The 24,600-nt window shown below is 43.9% G+C and overlaps 1 protein-coding gene across 5 annotated transcripts in view; it reads right to left on the bottom strand.

The window, feature by feature from the left end:
* LOC128572657 (zinc finger protein 208-like) overlaps positions 1-24,600 on the bottom strand; it is a 47,153-nt gene that overhangs the window by 8,645 nt on the left and 13,908 nt on the right. The window contains exons 1-3 of one of the 5 annotated variants that reach the window (XM_053572676.1): positions 13,433-14,564; positions 2,507-2,633; positions 1,648-1,743 (exon numbers count right to left, since the gene is read on the bottom strand). In XM_053572676.1, the coding sequence (XP_053428651.1) occupies positions 1,648-1,743; positions 2,507-2,630 (220 nt within the window). In that variant the 5' untranslated portion in view covers positions 2,631-2,633; positions 13,433-14,564. The other 4 variants (XM_053572674.1, XM_053572675.1, XM_053572673.1 and 1 more) reach the window with 4 other exon arrangements.

Genomic DNA, 24,600 nt, shown 5'->3' with positions numbered 1-24,600 from the left:
GCATAAAAAGAAATTTTTTTTTTTTCAAGGGCCAGGCATGGTGGCTCACATGTGTAATCCCAGCACTCTAGGAAGCCAAGGAGGGTGGATTCCCTGATCTCAGGAGTTTGAATCAAGCCTAAGCAAGAGCGAGATGCCATCTCTATAAAAACCTAGCATGGGGCTCGGTGCCTGTGGCTCAAGCAGCTAAGGCACCAGCCACATACACCTGAACTTGTCCGGTTCAAATCCAAACAATGACCGTTGCAACCAAAAAATAGCACGGCATTGTGGTGGGCACCTGGCCCCAGGTACTTGGGAGGCAGAGGCAGAGGCAGGAGAATCACTTAAGCCCAGGAGTGGAGGTTGCTGTGAGCTGTGACACCGTGTCACTGTACCCAGGGCGACAGCTTGAGGCTCTGTCTCAAAAAAAAAAAAAAAAAAAAAAAACTAGCAGGGCATTGTGGTGGGCACCTATAGTCCCAGCTACTCCGGAGGCTGAGGCAAGAGGATGACTTGAGCCCAGGAGTTGGAGCTTGCTGTGAGCTATGACACCAGAGCAGTCTACTGAGGGCAACATAGTGAGACTGTCTCAAAAAGAAAAGAATATTTCACAGATATAGTCAAAAATACACAAATATTTTATGTCGTTAAAAGGAATGGAAGAGCAGTCACCTCTAGCAGTCACTAGTAAGCCATAGAAAGTTGTTTTATTCTCACTGTAACCTAGAAGGGATATCACTGAAAAGTAAGTCCTTCTGGAAATTAAAACCTAAAACAGGCCTACTGGCTCACAACTGTAAACCTAGCACTGGGGCGGCGCCTATGGCTCAAAGAAGTAGGGTGCCAGCCTCATATATGGGAGGTGGAGGTTCAAACCTGGCCCTGGCCAAAAACTGCAAAAAAAAAAAAAAACAAACAAACAAAACCTAGCACTATCCGAAGCCAAGATGGGATTGCTTTAGTTCAGAAGTTCAAGACCAGCCAGAGCAAGTATGAGACCTCTTCTCTACTTAAAAAAGAAAAATAGAAAAATATATTAGCCAGGCATTGTGGAGAAACCTGTAGGCCAGGCTATTTGGAAGCTGAGACAGAAAAATCACTTGAACCCAGTAGTTTGAGGTTGCTCTGTGCTAGGCTGATGCCATGGCACTCTAGTGTGAGGCAAGAGAGTGAGACTCTGTGTCAATAAGGAAATAAAAATAAAAAAATAATAATAAAAACAAGAACAGAGGGTGGCGCCTGTGGCTCAGTGAGTAGGGTGCCGGCCCCATATACCGCGGGTGGCGGGTTCAAACCCAGCCCCGGCTGAACTGCAACCAAAAAATAGCCGAGCATTGTGGCGGGCGCCCGTAGTCCCAGCTGCTCGGGAGGCTGAGGCAGGAGAATCGCGGAAGCCCAAGAGCTAGAGGTTGCTGTGAGTCCTGTGACATCATGGCACTCTACCGAAGGCCGTAAAGTGAGACTCTGTCTCTACAAAAAAAAAGAAAATAAAAAAAAAAACAAGAACAGAGATGACCTTATGTAAGAACAAGAGAAAGAAACCCAGGCTTCTCAGAAATCATTTACAATTAAGCTGAGCTTCCCTAATCACATTGCATTGTGTGGTTTCCTCCTTCAACTTTGGATCTCTGACCAGAGTTATCTGCTTCATTCACTCCCCCCTACCTGGGTGCTTGACTACTGTCTGGTGAGTCTTCACCATCCAGGGTTCTTTGCTTTGCTCCAGACAGGTGATGAGGTCTGGCTTAGAGACAGCAAGACCTGTTTTATTAGAAAAAAGAAACATGACTCTTATGTGGATTCTCCAATTGGCAATCTATTAATTTGCTAAAGCAGAGAAAAGAACATTTTAGAAGATCCTGAAATAATTGTCCTTACAGAAATTTGATAATCTTTAAAATGTATTTAAAGTTGGATGATTCTTTTTTTTTTTTTTTTTTTTAGAGACAAGAGTCTCACTTTATCACCCTCGGTAGAGTGCCATGGCGTTACAACTCACAGCAACCTCCAACTCCTGGGCTCAGGCGATTCTGTTGCCTCAGCCTCCTGAGTAGCTGGGACTACAGGCACCAGCCACAATGCCCGACTATTTTTTTTTGTTGCAGTTTGTCTGGGGCTGGGTTTGAACCCACCACTCTTGGTATATGGGGTTGGCACCCTACTCACTGAGCCACAGGTGCTGCCCAAAGTTGGATGATTCTTAATTCCACTACCCAGTACTATTAAAATACAATTTGGTGCTAGAAATTAGACTTAAAGGTATGAGTAAAAATCTATGCTGCTAAATTTCTGAAATTACCATTAATCTAGTGAAGGATATAAATCATCTCAAAAAAGAGTAAGATTAATGCCAAAGTAAAGCATCTCCAGAATTTTCTCTTCTATACCAAGATATCCTTAAGTTTTCCTTAGAAACAAGAATCTGATACCCATGCAGTTCAAGAAAATGTATAAAAACTTCTACAAAGAGAGAATATGAACTGCTTAGTGTAGACCAGGAACTGTGTATTTCAGTTATCCTCACCTAGGAAGACCAGGTGTCTGTAGTTTTCCAACATGACGTCCCGATACAAAGTGTGCTGAGTAGGGTCCAGGCAGGCCCACTCATCCATAGAGAACTCTGTAGACACGTCCTTGAATGTGAACATTCCCTGAAAAACAAACATATTTACCAAGAAGCCAAGCGGAGTTTAAACTTCACTTTTAATTGAATGAGCCAAGAGAACTGTTGCTGACTTATATGAGTGACTGGAATTATGTAATAAGGGGAGTATAGAAGAAATCGAAGAGATAAATTTCCTCATGTGTTCTCTAATTGAAGAAAGGGGAGGGCACAACATGCACAAAACGAGTGTAGACCCTAGACACTGTTGGTTGACAAGAGTAGAAATATGCTGGGATGTGTATCTTTCTGCCTTGTTTACAACATACAGTATAAGTTGTGTATGTTTTTTACATGAAAAAGTCATGGTGAGTGAAATGGAACCTCTAAAATTTTAACATGAACAAGAAAGAACTGGAGATCTTGATAAAATGCAAATTTCTGTTCTCAAGATATGTGGTGAAGATTCCATTTTTAAATTTTCAACAAGCTCAACAAAAATGCTAATGCTTTTATTCCAGCATAATATTATGTGAAACATACAATGAACTGGATTTCTGGATTTCCCCAGTTGATTTCTGAACCAGTAAACAAAGATGACAACCTTTACTTTCCAAAGCAAGGTATGAAAGAGAATCTAAAAAGAAAGAGGCACATCAATAGATGTTTTGGTTTGTGCACATTAGTTGATAAATCTCCCCAAAGTACTTATTAATAATATAGAAGATATGCTCGGGAGGCTGAGGCAAGAGAATCACGTAAGCCCAAGAGTTAGAGGTTGCTGTGAGCCATGTGACGCCACGGCACTCTACCGGAGGGCGGTACAGTGAGACTCTGTCTCTACAAAAATAAATAAATAAATAAATAAATAATATAGAAGATATACTGAACTCTACAATGGAATATGTGTCAAAGAGCACCATAACTGAGTGAATAAAGTTAACCTCAACTGTAACAGGACAAATAAGTACCAGGTGCTGATTCACAAACGCAAACACATCACTGCTGTGACAGAACTGGCAAGAAAAAGTACATCATAATCTGATAAAAGCTAGTTTAAAAAAAAACACTTTTGGCAAAGCTCGAGTTATAGATATCTGGAATGTTTTCTAATCTCCAATCGTGTCTTTAAACATGTCTTTCTAAGCATTCTAGAAAGCATTTTTCGAATGATTGTTTTTCAGAACATTGAGTTACTTTAGGCAGTTAATGCTGTCTTCTGTAAAAGTGCACGTGCTTCATCTCATTCTATGTAGAACTGATGGAGCTTCCACATGGAAGCTAAACAAAACATATTCTCCTTCTCTGCTAATATCCAAGGATCCGACCTCATACACAATGGAGAACCTTGAGTATCCACATTGTTCCATTTTCAAAAGGCACAAAAGGAACATTTGCAGTATTGCAGAACACATTTTTATTTTTGCAGAACATGAATTTACACTGGGAATTTTGCAGGGCACCTGGGAAGCCTTGATGGACAGAATGGAGAGAAGACTCTGCTGTATAGGTGGGGGAGAAGGATTTCTCAGACCTCTTGGCAACTGAAGATAGAATAACCGCTGCTGTTGCAGAATCACATACTCTTATTGCTCTTGGCAATAAGAAATAGTTAAAAGAGTATTTGAAACAAACTCATTAGGCAGGAACATCACAAGTAGAGAAGTAAAGGCTTGCAAATTCTAAGAACATGATATTGCAGGAGCAAAAGTGGGCACAGCCCTGGACCTTGGACACATTTACCTGAGAAGCAATCATTTCCTCCTCCTCCTTCCCTTGATTTCCTTCTCACATGAGATTATCTGGATACATTCCACCTGGATCTTGACAATATCTTTATCGGCTTTATCTCGGCTTTTTTTTTTTTTTTTGGCCGCGGCTGGGTTTGAACCCGCCAGCTCCGGCATATGGGACCGGCGCCCTACCGGCTGAGCCACAGGCACTGCCTTTTATCTCGGCTTTAAAGGCGAGAGAATATAACTGAGAAGGACGAGGTCTGGAAGAACAGATCTTCTCAAGAAGACCACAAGGATACACCTGCAGGGTCCTCTCTATGGTGACTAAGCTCTTGGGAATTTGTAAACTTAACTTCCTGGAACTTTGAAATTTCCAAGTTCCGTGAAATCCTGTAGTTCTATAGGGGCTGGAATAGCATCTCCCGCTTCATTCAAACTGGCCAATGAGAAGGGTACCTGTGGGGTGGAACTTTTTGACTGTCAATAAAAAGGGAAAGACCAAGGCAGTCGGGGAGCGCAGCCATTTGGAATTCTATGCCGTAAGCTACCGGCTGGTGAATAAAGCCCTTCCTCTTATAAACGTGGCGTGTGGGTGCTCTTTCTCTCTGTTGGGCCTCATCTTTCTGCAACAAAGGCATCAGCGCAACCCCTTCACCTGCTACCACATCCACAGTCAGAGAGACCACTAAGTACAGAAAAAAATTCACCCTTCCTTGTTCTTTATCACAGAGAAAGTCAGGAAGAAGGAGATTCCACATAAAGACCAAAGTGTGCATTTCTTATTTCTTGGCCTCCAGTGCCCTCCGTTGCCAGCAATTTCTGCCATGCAAATGGGAATATGTGACCTGTAACCTCTTTCTGAAAAAATACATAAATAAATAAACTCAGCTGTCTTAAATAGATATGGAAACCCTCATGCTTGATACTGGCCTAACCTTAGCATCACATGGGGACACTTAATTAAAACCACACTGATGACACAACCCAGACTAATAGAATGAGTGTGCAGGCAAAATGACAGAGATGCTACTTCTTCAAACTGGCCATGGAATCTTAACTGGAAGCCTGGGATGAGAAACATTTAGCTAAGCATCACCTCTCAGGCTTTAATATGCATATAAGTTTTTTCACATTATGCCCATTCTGAGTATGTGATTCTGCAACAGCAGCAGTTACTCTATCTTCAAGCAAATAATCACATTTTATTAACAGTACTTGTTTATGTCCTTGTTTAAGAATTTCAAGAAGAAGCCTGGCCCCATGGCTCACACCTGGAGACCCCAGCTCATTCAAAGGTTGAGGCAAGAGGATGGCTTGAGCCCAGGAGCTTGAGGTTGCTATGAGCTATGATGCCATGGCAACCTACGGTGGATGACAAAGTCAGATTCTGTCTCCAAAACAGAATTTAAAAACAAGAATTTCAGGAATGATTTTGAGCCATTAACTATAGAACCAAGATTTCAGAACTCCTCATCAAGAAAAATAGTGAGCAGTTAACCCCCATTTCTGTTTTGATCTATATCATCTGGCAGTCAGCCAGACTGCCAGATGGCTAGAAACCTTTTCCATGAGACATGGAGACCCACACATAGAAAGCTCCGGGTGGCACCTGTGGCTCAGTGGAGTAGGGTGCTGGCCCCAAATGCCAGAGTTGGTGGGTTCAAACCCGGCCCCAGCCAAAAACTGATAAAAAAAAAAGAAAAAAAAAGAGGGAGACTGTCTCAAAAAAAACAAAAAGAAAGAAAGAAAAGAAAAGAAAGCTCCTACACGTAGTTTCCCACACTCCTTTCCCCTTTCACCACCTTCTGGTCAGCTGAGGAACATCAGGCGGTCTTTCCAACATAAGTCAGCCATCTCCTTATGTTGCTCTTGAAAAAACTGCTTTCTCATCCACCAACTCTTGCATTGTGACTCTACCTTTTCACAAATGAACAGTCAACCTTGGGTTTGCTTAACATTTTGCAGGTTTGGGGGCAGGGTCTGTGGCTCAGTGAGTAGGGTGCCGGCCCCATATGCTGAGTGTGGTGGGTTCAAACCCGGCCCCAGCCAAACTGCAACAAAAAATATCCCAGCATTCTGGCGGGCACCTGTAGTTCCAGCTACTTGGGAGGCTGAAGCAAGAGAATCGCTTAAGCCCAAGAGCCGGAGGTTGCTGTGAGCTGTGATGGCACAGCACTGTACTGAGGCCAACAGAATGAGACTCTGTATCTAAAAAAAAAAAAAAAAAGGCAGCGCCTGTCGCTCAGTGGGTAGGGCGCTGGCCCCATTTACCAAGGCTTGTGCATTCAAACCCGGCCCCAGGCAAACTGCAACAAAAAATAGCCTGGCATTGTTCGGTGCCTGTGGTCCCAGCTACTTGGGAGGCTGAGGCAAGAGAATCGCCTAAGCCCAGAAGTTGGAGGTTGCTTGAGCTTTGTGATGCCACGGCACTCTACCGAGGATGATAAAGTGAGACTCTGGCTCTACCAAAAAAAAAAAATTACAGGTTTTCAGTGAGTCTATGAAGTAGCTTCTTTAATAATCCCCCTATTGCTGCTGTTACTACTTCTAGAATACAGCGGCACTCACCTAGAGAAAGCAAACACAGCACAGAGACACTTCTGCTCAACACTTTTTTTTGAGAGTCTCACTTTGTCACACTCAGCACAATGACGTAGTGTCACAGCTCACATCAGCCCCAAACTCTTGGGTTTAAGCAAATCTCTTGCCTCAGTCTTCCAAGTAGCTGGGATCACAGGAGCCTACCACAATGCCCGGCTCTTTTTTTGTTTGTAGTTGTCATTGTTCTTTGGCAGTCCTGGGCTGAGTTTGAACCTGCCAGATCCGGTGTGGCTGGTGCCCTAGCCATTGAGTTACAGGTACAGAGCCTCGACACTTTTTAAAAACCAACATATCTTTGGTTCAAGGAAGATCACCAATCACAATTTTGAAGCACGACATAGTTTTCTAGCAGTTTAAAGGTTCCAGAGGTCAGAGAAGGCAGCAGTGTCTCTTGCACACGTGGGGATGCAGGTAGTCCCATGTGTACATTCATGAGAATTACAGAAACAGAAAAGTGGGAATGCGGGCATTCTCAGGTGTACTCAATGCTTATCTGTGCTCCAGGTTGATCTCCGGGCCTCATAGTCTCTGATCAATTTTAGGTGTAAAGATATCAGGATAATTGAAAGACAGAGAGAGAATGGCTGGCACTCGCAGGGGTCCTCACACTGCAGCCCATGGGACACATGAGGCGGTGTGATTGTATTTGTTCCTGTTTTGTTTTTTTACTGCAAAATAAGATATGTGCAGTGTGCATAGAGATTTGTTCATATACATATATATTTAACTATAGTCCAGCCCTCCAACGGTCTTGGGGACAGTGAATTGGCCCCCTGTTTAAAAAGTTTAAGGACGCCTGAAATAGAGGTAGTTTGTAAAAATCTACAGGTTGTCCCCAAAGTCACCATACATAGGAAAAATTGAAAATCATAGCTAGCTATACCTTTACAAAATACTCATTACCAAATTTTGTAAAGAGGTGGCAAACATAGAAAATAGTCTGTAAATGTATTATAAAATTTTGCTGTAAATAAAAGTACATAGTGCTACAATTTCCATTTTTTTCTCTGTATGGTGACTGTAGGAGCAACTTTTGTCACACCATGTACTATAACTGCTCAAGAAGATACATTGTAGCTTCATGATTTGGGACAACATGCACTTTGCTGTACAATTATGTGTTGTGACTGGAAGGTTGAGATGCAAAGCACCCACTGGAGTTACACTCAGTGGGCATCATCTATGTTCATGTCATATCTGGTAATTCTGGATGGTGTGTAAAAATAATTTATAATTAAAAACAGAGTCATTTCCAACTCCAGAATAACCCATCACAATGGTAGACAGAGAAAGAACTGTCATATTATACAATTAAACCAGAATGTGATGTGCATCTCAGACAATTTAAGAGATTGCAAAGATGAATTAAGTCACTGTAATTAGTCCTCAAGAAGAAGACATGACAGCTGACTCTGCTTGGGCGGTGCCTGTGGCTCAAAGGAGTAGGGCGCTGGTCCCATATGCTGGAGTTGGTGGGTTCAAACCCAGCCCTGGCCAAAACTGCAAAAAAAAAACAAACCCTGACAGCACCATTGGTTATACAGGGTGTCCATAAAGTTTGTGTGCAACTTAAAATAGTAAAAACCAGGGTGAGACTCTGTCTTAAAAAGAAAAAAATAAATAGGTGGCACTTGTGGCTCAAAGGAGTAGGGTGCCAGTCCTATATGCTGGAGGTGGTGGGTTCAAGCCCAGCCCTGGCCAAAAACTGCAAGAAAAAGAAAAAAAAATTATAATCAAAGAAAAAGGCAGAAAGAAGACATGTATAGGACAAAGGATAGTGGTGGGAGATGTTGGGGAGCATAGCTCATCCTGGGAAGTAGCTCTGATTAAAAAAATTCCTCATGCTCTGTGTTCTCAAGAGAAGCTCACTGCAAAAAACAACTCTTCCCATGATGACTTAGGTGATATTACCTATTTTACCTATGATGAGGCAAGGCACAGGATCTGCAAATTCCCATTCATTGCTCATAAACAATTAGCTGAACAGTTGTTTCTTCAGCAGTCAACACAAAATATTTCTTCATCAAATTTTGCTGAAGTTACTCTTTTCCCCCCAGCCCCTGACCTTTGGCCAATTCTACGTCTGACTTAGAATTAACATCTAGCCCCTCTTTATGCCCCTCCTAAGAACTGTCTGACTGCAGGATGAAACATGTCCTGACCTGGCAGATTATTTCTCCACCCTCCATTCTGCCCCCATCTCCCACCTTGTTTCTACACGTTTACGCCTCTTTATGAAAGAAAGCCCTTGTGTGTGATGCTTGCAGATTTTATACTTCATGCTTTCCCCAAGCAATACTTCCTTCAGTAATGAAGAATTCATTTTATTGGACAATAAGATGGAATTTAAAATTTATTCTGTTGGACAATGTCTAGAAACAGCCCCAGAACAAGACCCATTACACCTGAGGAAGGGCATCTCATCACCTTCCACTTCCATCAACCACATCTGCCTGTGAGTCCCCAGCTTTCCAGAGCTCTGCGTCTTTGTCCATATAAAGGGTTCTTCCCATAGCTGGTATGAACAGGCTGAAAACCTGTAGAGACGGATCCTGGGCCCTCGATGACCATCTTTTGGAGCACCGAGGTTGATCTTGTCTTAGTCACTTGACTCAAAGAGAACAGCAAGTGTTTGAGAAATCCAGCAAAATTCTGCAAACTCAGTGTTGAGGCTTATATAATAGCAGGAAATTGTAAAATACTTACAATTGTACTTGGTGCTTTTCCCCAAGCAATGCTTCCTTACAATAAAGAAAAAATCATCTTATTGGACAATAAGATGTAATTTCAAAATTGTTCTATTGAACAGTGTCTAAAAACACCCCCCCCCCAAAACAATGCCAATTACACCTTCAAGAAGGGCATCTCATCACCCTTACCTTCCATCAACCACACCTGCCTGTGGGTTCCCAGTTGTGTTTGAGAAATCCAACAGAATTTTTGGATAAGAAATCTTATGTTAACATGAAAAGCAAAATTAAATGAAAAAAAATTTAAATTATTAAATGAAAACAAATCATTTAGTAAATAGTCATTTGAGACCATCTCTGGAAGTTTGCAGGTCCCCTTCCATAGGATATAGCATTAAACTCCACCTTCAAAGAACAAAAGTTGGCTCAGGGCCTGTGGCTCAAGCAGCTAAGGCACCAGCCACATACACCTGAGTTGGCGGGTTCGAATCCAGCCTGCGCCCGCCAAACAACTATAACAGTTGCAACCAAAAAATAGCCGGGCATTGTGGCAGGCACCTATGGTCCCAGCTACCTGGGAAGCTGAGGCAGGAGAATCACTTGAGCCCAGGAGTTGGAGGTTGCTGTGAGCTGTGATGTCAAAGCCCTCTACTCAAGACAGCTTGAAGTTCTGTCTCCAAAAAAAAAAAAATATATATATATATATATACAAATTTAAAAATAATAATAAAGAACAAAGTTACCTACTGTCACAGATCTCCACTCTGTGTAAAAGAGGAACTGATGTCTTGTCAATATTTGCAATTCACCAAATGATCTACCACACTTTCATATGGAAATGTATTCATTTTTATGCATCATAAAGCAATCAAAACTGTGTCTCTTTCTTCTTCGAGTATCATTGCAAAGCTAAACTGAGTTTCCATCTGTAATCACCCTCAGACAATAACATATCTCAAAACCTTACAACACTCACTCAAAGAAAAAAAGGTAAAATCAGGGGTGGGCGTGGTGGCTCAGGCCTGTAATCCTAGCACTCTGGGAAGCCCAGGTAGGTGGATCAATTGGATTGAGCTCAGGAGTTCAAGACCAGACTAAGCAAGAGCGAGACCTGTCTCAAAAAGTAGCGGGGTGTTGTGGCAGTGCCTGAGGCAAGAGGACAGCTTAAGGCCAAGAGCTTGAGGCTGCTGTAAGCTATGATGCCACGGCACTGTACCCAGGGTGACAACTTGAGACTCTGTCTCTTAAAACAAAAAAAAGAGGTAAAACCAACTTTTTTACTGAAATATAACTACATATTTAATTTCCTTTTCTCAACTCCAGTTCTGTCTTGCATTTTCAGGAACATTTTCTTTTCTTTCAGTTCTAATGATGTATTACACTTAATTGCACTTAATGAAAAATTTAAGCTGAAATAAAGAAACAAAGCTTTTCAAGGTTTGAAATTCAGGGAGTGTCACTGTTGACTGAAATACAGACATGTCTCACTCAAGTGTCAAGTAAGATCACTCTATCCCTTGAGACATCCTTCCACCTTCAGCCTGCTCACAGAATTACTCAATGGCCACCCTCCCAGGAGAAACTGCAACCTAGCTTTCAATGCACAAGTGTGAATTGTGTTGCAAGTTTTGAAAACACCTTAAGGGGGATGGGTCATTCTTTTCCTTTGGGATAATTTTCCTCCCTTGAAATATCTGGAAATCTAGAGAGCAGAAATAATTTGTGCACATTTTCCCCAAATACCAGCATCTGATGGGCTAAACAGTAATGTGTCTCCTGGAAGTAAAAACTGAGGCTGGTATAAAAAAAAATGTAAAGTCCTGACTTAGCATCTGTAGCTCAAGGACTAGGGCGCCAGCCACATACACCAGAGCTGGAGGGTTTGAACCCAGCCCTGGCCTGCCAAACAATGACAACTACAAACAAAAAACAGCCAGGCATTGTGGCAGGCACCTATAGTCCCAGCTACTTGGGAGGCTGAGGCAAGAGAACCACTTAAGCCCAAGAGCTTGAGGTTGCTGTGAGCTGTGAGGCCACTTGGGAGCTTGGGCTCTTGCCTCAGCCTCCCATGTAGCTAGGACTACAGGCGCCCACCACAACTCCCGTCTATTTTTTTGTTGTAGTTGTCAGTGTTCGGCAGGCCCGGCAATTCAAACCCTCCAGCCCAGGTATACATGGCTAACACCCTACCCGCTGAGCTACCAGTGCAGAGCCTTAATAGTTATTCTTAACATATAAATTATAGGCTTCTTCCTCTTCTTTTTTTTTTTTTTTGAGGCATAGTCTCACTATGTCACCCTGGGTAGAGTACCATGGCATCACGGCTCACAGCAACCTCAAACTCTTGGGCTTAGGCAATTCTCTTCCCTCTCTCCTCAGCCTCCCAAGAAGCTGGGACTATGGGTGCCCACCACAATGCCTGGCTATTTTTTGTTGCAGTTGTCATTGTTGTTTAGCAGGCCCAGGCGGGACTCGAACCCGCCAGCTTCGGTGTATGTGGGTGGCACCCTACTCACCGAGCAACAGGCGCCAAGCCAAGTTATAGACTTCTTAATAAGTTATAAAATGCAATGTACACCATTAATAAATACCTACTGTTTCACAAATTTCTAAAAACAAAATTAAACAGCATAGCCCACATGTCAATATAACTAATCATAACAATTATTTCCATTTGAAATCGATTTTATAGATATGAAAATTAAATAAAATAAAGTAGACAATGTGGTAGACACAGACACCCCCCACAACCATTCTCAGCTATTTGTGAATTGAGAATACACTTTGAAACATAGGAACAGTAAGTCAAACAGGCCAAACCAGAAATAGGGAATAAAGAAAATAACCTTGAAAAAAGGCAGAGGACATGATGAGGCACTACAGAAGAACTTACTAGCATGTTTAATGATTCTTTTTTGTGATAATTTTCTTTGATTCTTTTTTTGCAGTTTTTGGCCAGGGCCAGGTTTGAATCCACCACCTCCGGTATATGGGGCCAGTGCCCTACTCCTTTGAGCCACAGGCACCGCCCTGATTCATTTTTTAATTGCGACATGTACTTTACTACATGTAGTTAGTCACACAAGCATATTTTTAGTATAAATCCCCTATATAAATTATTAAAATTTGTTACACAGACAAAATGTTGCAGGAAGACGAGGCCCAACGGAGAGAAAAGGAACCCAAACACCACGTTTATAAGAGGAAGGGCTTTATTCACCAGCTGGGAACTTAACAGCATAGAAGAATTCCAACTGGCCTCGCTCCCCTACTGGCTTGGTCTTTCCCTTTTCATTGACAGTCAAAAAGTTCTACCCCACAGGTGCCTTTCTCATTGGCCAGTTTGAATCAAGCGGGAGATGCTATTCCAGCCCCTACAGAACTACAGGACTTCACTGAACTTGGAAATTTCCAAGTTCCAAGAAGTTAAGTCTACAAATTCCCAAAAGCTGAGTCACCATGGAGAGGACCCTGCAGGTGTATCCTTGTGGTCTTCTTGAGAAGACCTGTTCTCCTAGACCTTCTCGGGTATCCTCTCTCTAAAACAACACTTAAAAATGTAATCTCAGGCTGTGCTGGTAGTTATGGGGCCGGCCCATACACAGAAGCTGGTGCCTTCGAACCCAGCCCCTGCCTGCTAAACAACAATAACAGTTGCAAGGAAAAAACATAGCCAGGCATTGTGGTGGGCGCCTGTAGTCCCAGCTACGTGGGAGGCTGAGGCAAGAGAATTACTTAAGCCCAAGAATTGACGCTACAGCACTCTACTGAGGGCGATATACTGATACTCTGTCTGAAAAAAAAAAAAAAAATGTACTCACTGTTCTCCGGAATTACTAGCTCTTCCAACTGTCGGAAGGCATATAAGGCACAGCTCAGCCCTACTTCCTCTTTAAGTAAAAAAGTTTCACCTTTACCCTTTACCGGGCAACTAGCCAACCAATCACCTTATGCCCCATCTAGCTTATTTTAGCCAATCCCCAGTTGACAACTCCTCTGAACCTCCCAACAAGACACACCCTCCTTCCCCATAATGCTTATAAGGCACAAGTTTTTCAATAAAGTTTGAGACTTGATCAGAAAACTGTCTTGTCTCCGTTTCTCGCGCCCCTTGTTTGTTTTTCTCCCTTAGGTGGTTCCTGCGTCCCCCGTTGCTGTCCCGCGGGTCGGGACATCCAACAATCTTTTTTACGAATCAATTCCCTGTCTCTGCGTTTAACAACAACGACAGGCAACCCAGAGACTTTGAGTTCCCCAACAGAGGAAGCCACCGCACCGGGCCCTAAGTTTACGTTTAACAGGAGAATGGAGAAACTGGGGGCCCCACAGACTACAGCCCCTCCCATGAACAAGCCCCACACACCCAGCTGGGATTCTTCCTCAGGACCTTTCCATTGTCACCACGTGGGAGGGACAACGGCTCTAAGAGAGCCCGGGGCTATGGTCCAAGTAACAGCTCCAGGAAGGGCCCGGAGGTACAGTCCCCGCTGCCTGCCCCACTCCACCTTTGGCCCACAGGGTCCTGAGGGCCAAGGGTGCCAGTGGCAAAGTTCAATCTGAAGACTGTAAAACTGAAGTGAAATTGCCAGGTCAGCCACAGTCACTTCCGGCTGCAACCACGCCCCTCCCCCTCCCAGGACACCCAGTCTTCTCTACTCACCATATCCCAGCTTCCGGATGTCCCGGCGTACTCCCTACAGATCTTCCAGTACCTGCAGTTCACAGGCTGAGAGAGCTGCTGCAGAGACACCTAGATACTCCCGGAGTAGCAACAGCTGAAAAGCGGACACCAGCTCAGTGCGCAGCAGAAGAGACAAAAACTGCTCCGATCGCTGGAGCCGCCTCCTTCTTTCTGGCTGTGCGTCTCATTGGTCAGTTCACTTTGGAGCATCCCGGACTGGATAGCCTCAAGCCCCACCTCTCTGACCTTGAGTGACAGGAATGCTCTGGGACAAGACCACAACACTTTTTTTTTTTTTATATTAACAGCAGGGACTGCTACCCGATAAGTGGCATCCCAGCCAGCTCCTGGAGCTGGGGGGTGCGGACCTGCTACCTCCGCCTTGGCGATGTTGGTGCTGTGGCAGCAAGCAGCAGAACCAGCGGGCTGGAAAGTGGGCAGGGGGGCCCATTTCCCAGGCCTGGGAAAGAAAAGGATTGTAGCCATTCATTTAAGACCCAGACACATTGTCCCAGACATGCTAAATGTAACTACAGAGGGCCCCATACTGCTATATGTGCCCCTAGACAAAAAGCCCAGAGACAGACAGAGAGCTTTTCTCTCCCGACTTGGGTTTTTTCTCTCTGCCAGGAGCTCTGGCGCTTCTGTATTCTTTTCTGTAAATAAATCCTGTCTTACCACTGATCTGTTCTTCCAATCACCAAGACCAAGAACCTAATGAAGAGCGAAATTTGGTGTCAGGACCATGACTTTATTCACCTGTATGTTCCAGGGACACTGTGCTCGCCATAGAGTAGGTGTTTAACAAATTTCAACTAAAAGAATGAAAATCTGTTTACTGAGTGTTTATTCTGTGCTGCACTTGGGAACCTATTATTTAAATAGGAGTTAGACTCTGCTTTGAAGGCATTTTCTTTCCTTCTTTATATTATTATTATTTTTCAGTTTTTGGCCAGGACTGGGTTTGAACACACCACCTTTGGTATATGGGGCTGGCACCCTACTCCTTTGAGCCACAGGAGCCGCATTTTTTTGTTGTTGTTGTTGAGACAGAGCCTCAAGCTGGTCACCCTGGGTAGAGTGTGTGGCATCACAGCTTACAGGAAGCTCCAACGCCTGGGCTCATGCAATTCTGCCTCCGCCTCCCAAGTAGCTGGGACTACAGGCGCCTGCCACTACGCCCGGCTACTTTGTTTTTTTTTGGTTGCAGCCGTCATTGTTTGCCGGGCCCAGACTGGATTCGAACCCTCCAGCTCAGGTGTATGTGGCTGGCGCCTTAGCCGCTTGAGCCACAGGTGCCGAAACTTTTTTTTTTTTTTTTTTGAGACAGAGTCTCACTATGTCGCCCTGGGTAGAGTGCCGTGGCGTAACAGTTCACAGCAACCTCTAACTCTTGGGCTTAAGCGATTCTCTTGCTTCAGCCTCCCAAGTAGTTGGGACTACTGGCTCCTGCCACAACTCCTGGCCATTTTTTGGGTGTGGTTGTCGTTGTTGTTTAGCAGGCCCAGGCTGGATTCCACCCCGCCAGCCCCAGTATATGTGGCTGGTGCCCTAGCCGCTGAGCTACAGGTGCAGAGCCTGAAGGTGTTTTCAACATACGTCATGATGTCTAAGTAAAAACATGCACATAGCTGGGCACGGTGGCCAGGCACTTAGAGCGGCCAAGATTGCCTGAATTTACAGGTTTGAGACCAGGCTGAGCCAGAGAGAACCCCCACCCCTCTCTAAAAAGTAGCCGGCGTTGTGGCAAGTGCCTGTATTCCCAACTACTTGAAAGGCTGAGGCAAGAGGATTATTGAACCCAAGAGTTTGAGGTTGCTGTGAGCTAAGATGCCATGGCACCAAGGGTGACCAAGTGAGACTGTGTCTCCAAACAAAAACATGCACATAAATAACTGAGTAACTTGACAGATGAACAACATTGAGAGTTACAAGCAAAGGCTATGACAGTTCAGAGAAGAGTGAAATTACCTCTAGTCTCCAGCTAGGGGGTTGGCATTGCAGGAGGTAGTATTTAAGCTCCCAACTAACAGGCACAATGTAGGAGTACACGGTGCACCTCCTGGGTGAAGAGCTCAGCTACCAAATGGACTTCACCTAACAAACCCCATAGCTTTCTTTACACAAGGCTTTGTGTCTTCTCCGGGATGCAGCTCTGCCTGACGGATATTTGTATTTAACCCTGAATATAAAATATATCAATTTATTGATTTTAATTATATATAAATATGTATGTGTTTATATATACACACACAGTAAATACATGTTTTCCAGTCATGGAAACAAGGTATTAACAATTATAGGGCGTTGCCTGTGGCTCAGTGAGTAGGGTACCAGCCCGTATACTGAGGGTGGCAGGTTCAAACCCAGCCCCAGCCAAACTGCAACAAAAATAGCCGGGTGTTGTGGTGAGCACCTGTGGTCCTAGATACTTGGGATGCTGAGGCAAGAGAATTGCCTAAGCCCAAGAGCTGAAAGTTGCTGTGATCTGTGATGCCACAGCACTCTAACAAGGGCTACAAAGTGAGACTCTGTCTCTACAAAAAAAAAAAAAAAAATTATATAGGTCCTGGTCAAGTGGCTCACTTCATGTAATCCTAGCACTTGGAAGGCTAAGGTGGATAGATTGCCTGAGGTCAAGGGTTCAAGACCACCCTGAGCCAGAGTGAGACCTTGTCTCTTAAAAAAAAATAGCCAGGGGTGGCACCTGTGGCTCAGTGAGCAGGGCGCTGGCCCCATATACTGAGGGTGGTGGATTCGAACCCAGCCCCAGCCAAACTGCAACCACAACAACAATAAAAGTAGCTGGGCATTTTAGTGGGCGCCTGTAGTCCCAGATACTTGGGAGGCTTAAAAAAAAAAAATAGGGGGCAGCACCTGTGGTTCAAAGGAGTTGGGCGCCTGCCCCAAATGCCGGAGGTTGTGGGTTCAAACCCAACCCTGGTCCCAGCCAAAAAAAAAATAGCTGGGCGTTGTGGTGGGCTCCTGTAGTCCTGGCTACTTGGGAGGCTGAGACAAAAGAATCACGTGAACCCAAGAGTTTAAGGTTGCTGTGAGCTGTGATGCAACAACAGTCTACCCAGGGTGACATAGTGATGCTCTCTCTAAAAAAAAAAAGAAAGGGGCGGTGCCTGTGGCTCAAAGAAGTAGGGCGCCGGCCCGAATGCCAGAGGTGGCGGGTCAAACCTAGCCCCTGCCAAAAACTGCAAAAAAAATTAAAAAATAAATAAATAATTTTAAAAAAAGAAAGAAAGAAAAGAAAAAAGGAAAAGAAAAATCCAAAGCCTGTTGCAAAATGCAATGCGGGAGACCTGGCCTCTTAGGTAGGCGTCCTCAAACTTTTTTAACAGGGGGTCAATTCACTATCCCTCAGATTGTTGGAGGACAGAACTGTAGTTAAAAAAAAAACTAACAAAAAAAAACTATGAACAAATTCCTATGCACACTGCACATATCTTATTTTGAAGTTAAAAAAGAAAACGGGGGGCGGCGCCTGTGGTTCAGTCGGTACGGCGCCGGCCCAACATACCGAGGGTGGCGGGTTCAAACCCGGCCCCGGCCAAACTGCAACCAAAAAATAGCCGGGCGTTGCAGATGCCCGTAGTCCCAGCTACTCGGGAGGCTGAGGCAAGAGAATCGCTTAAGCCTAGGAGTTGGAGGTTGCTGTGAGCTGTGTGAGGCCATGGCACTCTACCAAGGGCCATAAAGTGAGACTCTGTCTCTACAAAAAAAAAAAAAAAAAAAAAAAACGGGAACAAATACAATCACACTGCCTCATGTGGCCCGCGGGCTGCAGTTTGAGGACCCCTGCCTTAGAGGCTGTTTTGCTGAAACCTCACCCCTTCACCCACACAACTCCACTGGGAGGTCAGTGAGCAGGCCAGGCTGGCCCCAGGTGGAGTTGGCCTCTGAGAGAGAGTGAGTGAGTGGGGGGAGTTAGGGAATGCAGAATATTTAACCCTTCTTAAAGAGAGCAAGAGTCACTTTGGACTAGATAAGGAGATAAAAAGATAGAGAAGACAAAAAATATAAAGAGGGGATATATAGAGGAGATAAAAAAGATAAAGAAGATAAAAAATATCTTCTTTCTTTTGTCAGGACCTTGGTATGGTCAGAAGGGTCAGTCTGTGTGAGTTCAAGGCTACTTGAGTGTTAATTGCTACTCCTATGATTGGTGCCTGTGGCCTAATTGACGTCTGCTTTGACATCCTGCACCTGGACTGTGTTCCCTGTCCCATGTTCTGTTGTCCTAAGATCATAAATAACTTAGAGCAACAATAGTAAAATTTAAACCAGTCTAATTAATGTAGTTAATTGAAGAAATAGTCTGGGGTGGGGCCTGTGGCTCAGTGAGTAGGGCGCTGGCCCCATATACTGAGGGTGGCGGGTTCAAACCCGACCCCACCGAACTGCAACACAAAAATAGCCGGCCATTATGGCAGGTGCCTGTTGTCCCAGTTACTTGGGAGGCTGAGGCAAGAGAATCGCCTAAGCTCAGGCGTTGGAGGTTGCTGTGAGCAGTGTGACGCCACCGAACTCTACAGAGGGCAATAAAGTGAGACTCTGTCTCTACAAAATAAAAGAAGGAGAAGAAAAGAAATAGTTTGGTTAGACAGTGCAAGCATAGCAAGAACCATGACGTAAGTGGTAGCCTTCCTTCACTAGACTGACGTTTAAAACAATGCTGTGTGCAATAAAAACGGAGCTAGCCTGGAGCAAGAGGCTGTCCATGGTGCTCACAGTGGAAGGTAGACAGACTCCTGACCTAGCTTTAAAAAACTTGTGTCTTGGCTCGGCGCCTGTGGCTCAAGTGGCTAAGGTGCCAGCCACGTACACCTGAGCTGACGGGTTTAAATCTAGCCTACGCCTGCTAAACAATGGCTGCAACCAAAAAATAGCCGGGTGTTATGGCAGGCGCCTGTAATCCCAGCTACTTGGGAGGCGGAGGCAGGAGAGTCACTTGAGCCCAGGAGTTTGAGGTTGCTGTGAGCTGTGATGATACAGCACTCTACCCAGGGCAACAGCTTGAGCCTCTGTCTCAAAAAAAAAAACCTTGTGTCTTAACTGCAATTGTCACACCCACATCCGGTGACAAACCTCAATATTTACTATTACAATATACAGGATAAAATTTTTTATTAGAAAAGGTATGATGAGTAGTACATTACACATTTTTATTAAAACACTTTTTTTCAGGCGGTGCCTGTGGCTCAGTGAGTAGGCCGCTGGTTCCATTCAGAGGGTGGTGGGTTCGAACCCAGCCCCGGCCAAACTGCAACAAAAAAATAGCCGGGCGTTGTGGTGGGCACCTGTATTCCCAGTTACTTGGGAGGCTGAGGCAAGAGAATCGCCTAAGCCCAGGAGTTGGAGGTTGCTGTGAGCTGTGTGATGCCACGGCACTCTACCCAGGGCAACGAAGTGAGACTCTGTCTCTAAAAAAAGAAAAAAAAACAAAAAACACTTTTTTCTTTATTTATGATATAATAGACATGCACACAGAAATATTAATATAATAAAAACCATCACAAGTACTACCAAACAAGATGCTTTCAAAATTTTTATCATCTTGCCTTTATTTGGTATGTAAATATAATAGATCCCATTATTTAGTTTGTAGGTATTTCACTAACTGTATTTAATAATTTCAAAAATTATTTTGGAAAACACTGTTGTCAAACCTAACAAAAATAAATAATTTTCTTTTTTTCTTTCTTTTTTTTTTAGAGACAGAGTTTCACTTTGTCGCCCTTGGTAGAGTGCCATGGTGTCACAGCTCACAGCAACCTCCAGCTCTTGGGCTTAGGCAATTCTCTTGCCTCAGCCTCAAGTAGCTGGGACTACGGTGCCCACCAGAACACCAGCTATATTTTTGTGGCAGTTTGGCGGGGGCTGGGTTTGAACCCGCCACCGTCAGTATATGGGGATGCCCTACTCACTGAGCCATAGGCACTGCCCTTCTTTTATTTCATTTTGAGAATTACTCTGTCACCATTGGTACAGTGCTGTGGTGTCACAGCTCACAACAACTTCAAACTCTTGGCCTCAAGGTATCCTCCTACCTCAGCCTCCCTAGTAGCTGTGACTATAAATGTGCAACATTCTGCATGGCAAATGTTTTTATTTTCAGTAGAGACAGAGTCTCACTCTTGCTTAGGCTGGCCTTAAACTTCTAAACTCATGCCATCCACCAACTTCAGCCTCCCAGGGTGCTAAGATTATAGGCATTAGTCACAGTGTCCAGTCTAAATAATTTCTTTATGTAATTTAAAGTAATGTTTTCATTAATTTTTGTGATTGAAATCCTACAGTTCTATAACCATAGAAGTCACACGATCCACATAATGCATTACATTAAATCAATATTTACCGTAAAATTTAAAGTGACAAAATTTATCTTTAGAAATAAACATTTATAAACCAAGAGTATTTATAAAAATATGATAGGAACACACAGATACTCCAAAGAACTTTCTTCTGACAACTACAAGATAGAAAAAAATACATAGAATTGAAAATAATACATAAAACAGCAGAATGATAATTTTGCTCAGTTTTCAGACAAGGGGAAGAGAATGCAACATCTAACATTTTAGCTCTACTGAATAGACAGTTAGTTTTTTTTTGTGTGGTTTTTGGCCGGGGCTGGGTTTGAACTTGCCACCTCTGGCATATGGGACCGGCGCCCTACTCACTGAGCCACAAGAGCCGCCCGAGTAGACGATTAATTAAAAACTACAAAAAGGAGGCTTGGTGCCCATAGCTCAGTGAGTAGGGCACCAGCCACATACACCCAAGCTGGCAGGTTCGAGCCTGGCCTGGGCCTGCTAAACAACAATGACAACTGCAACCAAAAAATAGCCAGGCATTGTGGTGGACTCTTGTAGTTCCAGCTTACTTGAGAGGCTGAGACTGAAGCCCAAGAGTTTGAGATTGTTATGAGCTGTGATGCCACAGAACTCTACCGAGGACAACATAGTGAGACTCTGTCTCAAAAAAGAAATATATGGGGTGGTACGTGTGGCTCAGTGAGTAGGGCGCCAGCCCCATATACCGAGGGTCGCCAGTTCAAACATGGCCCTGGCCAAACTGCAACAAAAAAATAGCTGCGCGTTTTGGCGGGCACCTGTAGTCCCAGCTACTCAGGAGGCTGAGGCAAGAGAATCACCTAAGCCCAAGACCTGGAGGTTGCTGTGAGCTGTGATGCCACTGCACTCTACTGAGAGTGACAAAGTGAGACTCTGTCTCTAAAGAAAAGAAAAGAAATGTATGTATCCCTTCAGAAAAAGAGCATCAAAATTTAAAATGTTAGTAAGAAGCAGAGCATGATATTTTATGAAATGATGGCCAGTGTCCTCTGACTGTATAAGAAAGAACACTTAGGTTGAGAAAAAGAAGACAGCACCTAATGGAAAACATAAGAAAAACAAAGCATTTGAAAAAAAAGTGTCTTTTCATTTGCATCAAAACTCATAAAAGAATGTGCAAATAATATTTCTCTCTTTCTTTCTTTCGTTTTTTTGTTTGAGACAGAGTCTCACTATGCCTCCCTCGGTAGATAGTGACAAGGCATCACAGCTCATAGCAACCTCAAACTCTTGGGCTTAAGCTATTCTCTTGCCTCAGCCTCCCAAATAGTTGGGACTACAGGCATCAGACACAACGCCATCTATTCTTTTTTTTTTGTAGTTGTAATTGTTGTTTGGCAGGCCTGGGCCACATTCGAACCCTCCAGCCCGATGTATGTGTCCAGTGCCCTAGCCACTGAGTTACAGGTGCTGAGTCTTTTTTTTTTTTTTTTTTTTTTGAGATTAAAGTCTCATGCTGTTTTATTGGGGTTGAGCACCAGGCATCATCATAGCTGACATCAACCTCAAACTCTTGGGCTCAAATGATCCTCATGCCTCAACTTTTCCAGTACCTGGGAACTCAAGTGTCCACAATGCCTGGATGAATTTTTTATTTTTAGTCGAGATGATGTCTCCTTTTTTCTCAGGATGGTCTCAAACTCCTGAGCTCAAACAATACACCCATCTTCACCTCCCAGAGTACTAGGATTACAAGTGTGAGTCACCACACCCAGTTGAACATGTTCTTCAACCTTGGTGTAACAGCATTAATAAGTAGGAAGTAAAGTAAATTTAGAAAGAGAAACCAGAAGGGGCCCTGCCCTGCAGGCATCACAGTAAGAAATACAGTGGATCAGACCAGGGCAAACAAAGTGGTAGCAGTTAGAAGTGGTCACATGTTTTGTATATTCTGGCATACTTGTTGTTTAGTTTAACTGGCTTTAACTAAAATTGTTATAATTCTCAAGTGTCTTTGTTCTCTCATATTTCAAAGTTTTCAGTGTTCACATTATGACTGAAGCAGGCAGCTAAGTGGCCTTGACATGACCAGACTGAAACGGTGAGTGTTATCTCGGCCCCAACAGCCCAGCAACGGCAGCCTTAGAGAAAGGAGAGGAGAGAGAGAGCTCTCAGGACAAATTGCTGAGCAGAACTTTGTAACTTTCTGTCCACGATGCAATTCTAGTGAGTTTTTTTCCCAGAAACATCAGAACCTCCTTGCAGCCCTGAGATCACTGCAGAGCTTTACACTACTCGATCATCCAGAGAAAGACAAGATGAGTGACACACCAGCACAGATTGTGCTCAAGAGCCTCTGAGCCTGTGCACAGGGTAAAAGAATGACCACTATGAAGCCTAGCTCATTGTAGCACTAAAATTCCCACTCTGGGGAGGGATGTGACCACCATTTTTTGTTCATGGAATGTATGTACTAGCATGATTCCTCACTGTGCTTGTGTGCCCTGCACTCCACCGCAAACATTATGAAGTTCACTACCCTTATGCATTATTCATTTTCACCTCCATAAAACCCCCTTGACCCTGCTAATCTGACAGGGGGATTTGAGGTGTCTCTGCCTCCCCGTCCCACTTGATGCGCCTTCTGAAATAAAGCATTTTTGCATTGACAAACTTCCTACTCCCAGTAACTGGCTATATGTGGAGAGAGCAACATTGAACCCCCCTTGTGGGTTTTTTATTATTAGGTTGGTTGTATAATTCAAATAAAGATAATAGTCCAAGATTAAACAAGATATTTGCTAGTAAACGTGAACTTGTTACTGAAAGGTTCTGGAACCAAAGATAAAATCATTCCAAGACACGAGATGAAAGGACAATGAAGATCCAATTCATGCAGTTTAAGTGGCCTTTATTCCACCTCGAGTACAGGTGGGGTGAGATTCCTGACCAGGTAGAAATCAACACGTGGGCTATGGCGGACAGGGATTTAAAGGGTTAGGGCAGTCAGGATTGGTGGCATTTCTATTTCCTGGGAAGGACAGGAGTCTGACTCTCTCTGGGCGGGCTATGAACTTGACCCTGTCTGGGCAGGTATACCTGATCTATCATACCAGCCTTTTTAGTTTATTATAAGGAGGTAGGGTGATGGGCATGGCTTCTCTTCAAGGGCTTCTTGCAGTGGGGAGGGACTGAGTGGGCTGCCCGTAAAAAGAATGGGAGGGAGAGAGGAATGGTGTTTACAGGAATTCTTTATTTTCTCTTCAGTTTGAGGTGCTTGGTATTTACTAGGGCAATGATATGAGCAGTTTTCAGGTGACTGTTCAATAAGTCAAGAGATGAAGCAAGGAATTGCTGAATGAGAAGGATTATAATTAGTGACTTTATCATTAATTGAGATTGATGGGTAGGGGAGAAAGGCCAAAATTGATAGGAGGGGCAGCCAGAAGGAAAAAAACGAAAAAAAGAAGAAAGAAAATTGGATTTCTTCAGGGAGAAAGTCTTGGAAGGTGCCTTATAGCCACAGATTTTTAGAGGCTTTAAGGAGGTCGTTCCCACTTTGAACATGTGAGAGTCGCCAGGCATCCTGAGAAAAGTTATAGAGAAAAGGAAAAAATCAGGGAGAAGTGTTTTGCATTTATTAGGAAGTGGATTCTTCAAGGATCCTGGTGAGTTTAAGGTGATGCAGGATAGTACTTGTGACTTCCAATGATAGCTTTTCAGCTTTGGAAGTTTTCCTGTAGTGTAGCAGGAAACCAGGGCAGCCAGAAGACTCCAGGCACCAGTTGGAAGAGGAAGCGGCTTTGTTCTCTGGCTGGGAGACTCAGCAGTCTAGTGTCCCAAAAACTGAGCCCCCTGACTCAATCTCTTGCATTCCTTTTATACATTTTTTAGGGATTGGATACATGTGAAAGTTGTGAAGGAAGTGAGAGATGTGAAAGTCTTGGGAATCAAGAGAAGGTCAGGTTGGCCCGTGCCCTTCGGTACTGGGTGGGCTAACTGT

This window comes from Nycticebus coucang, chromosome 20 (genome assembly GCF_027406575.1).
Source record: "Nycticebus coucang isolate mNycCou1 chromosome 20, mNycCou1.pri, whole genome shotgun sequence".
NCBI lineage: Eukaryota > Metazoa > Chordata > Mammalia > Primates > Lorisidae > Nycticebus > Nycticebus coucang.
The sequence above is the reverse complement of the archived record's forward strand: the minus strand, read 5'-3'. Positions and strand labels throughout refer to the sequence as shown.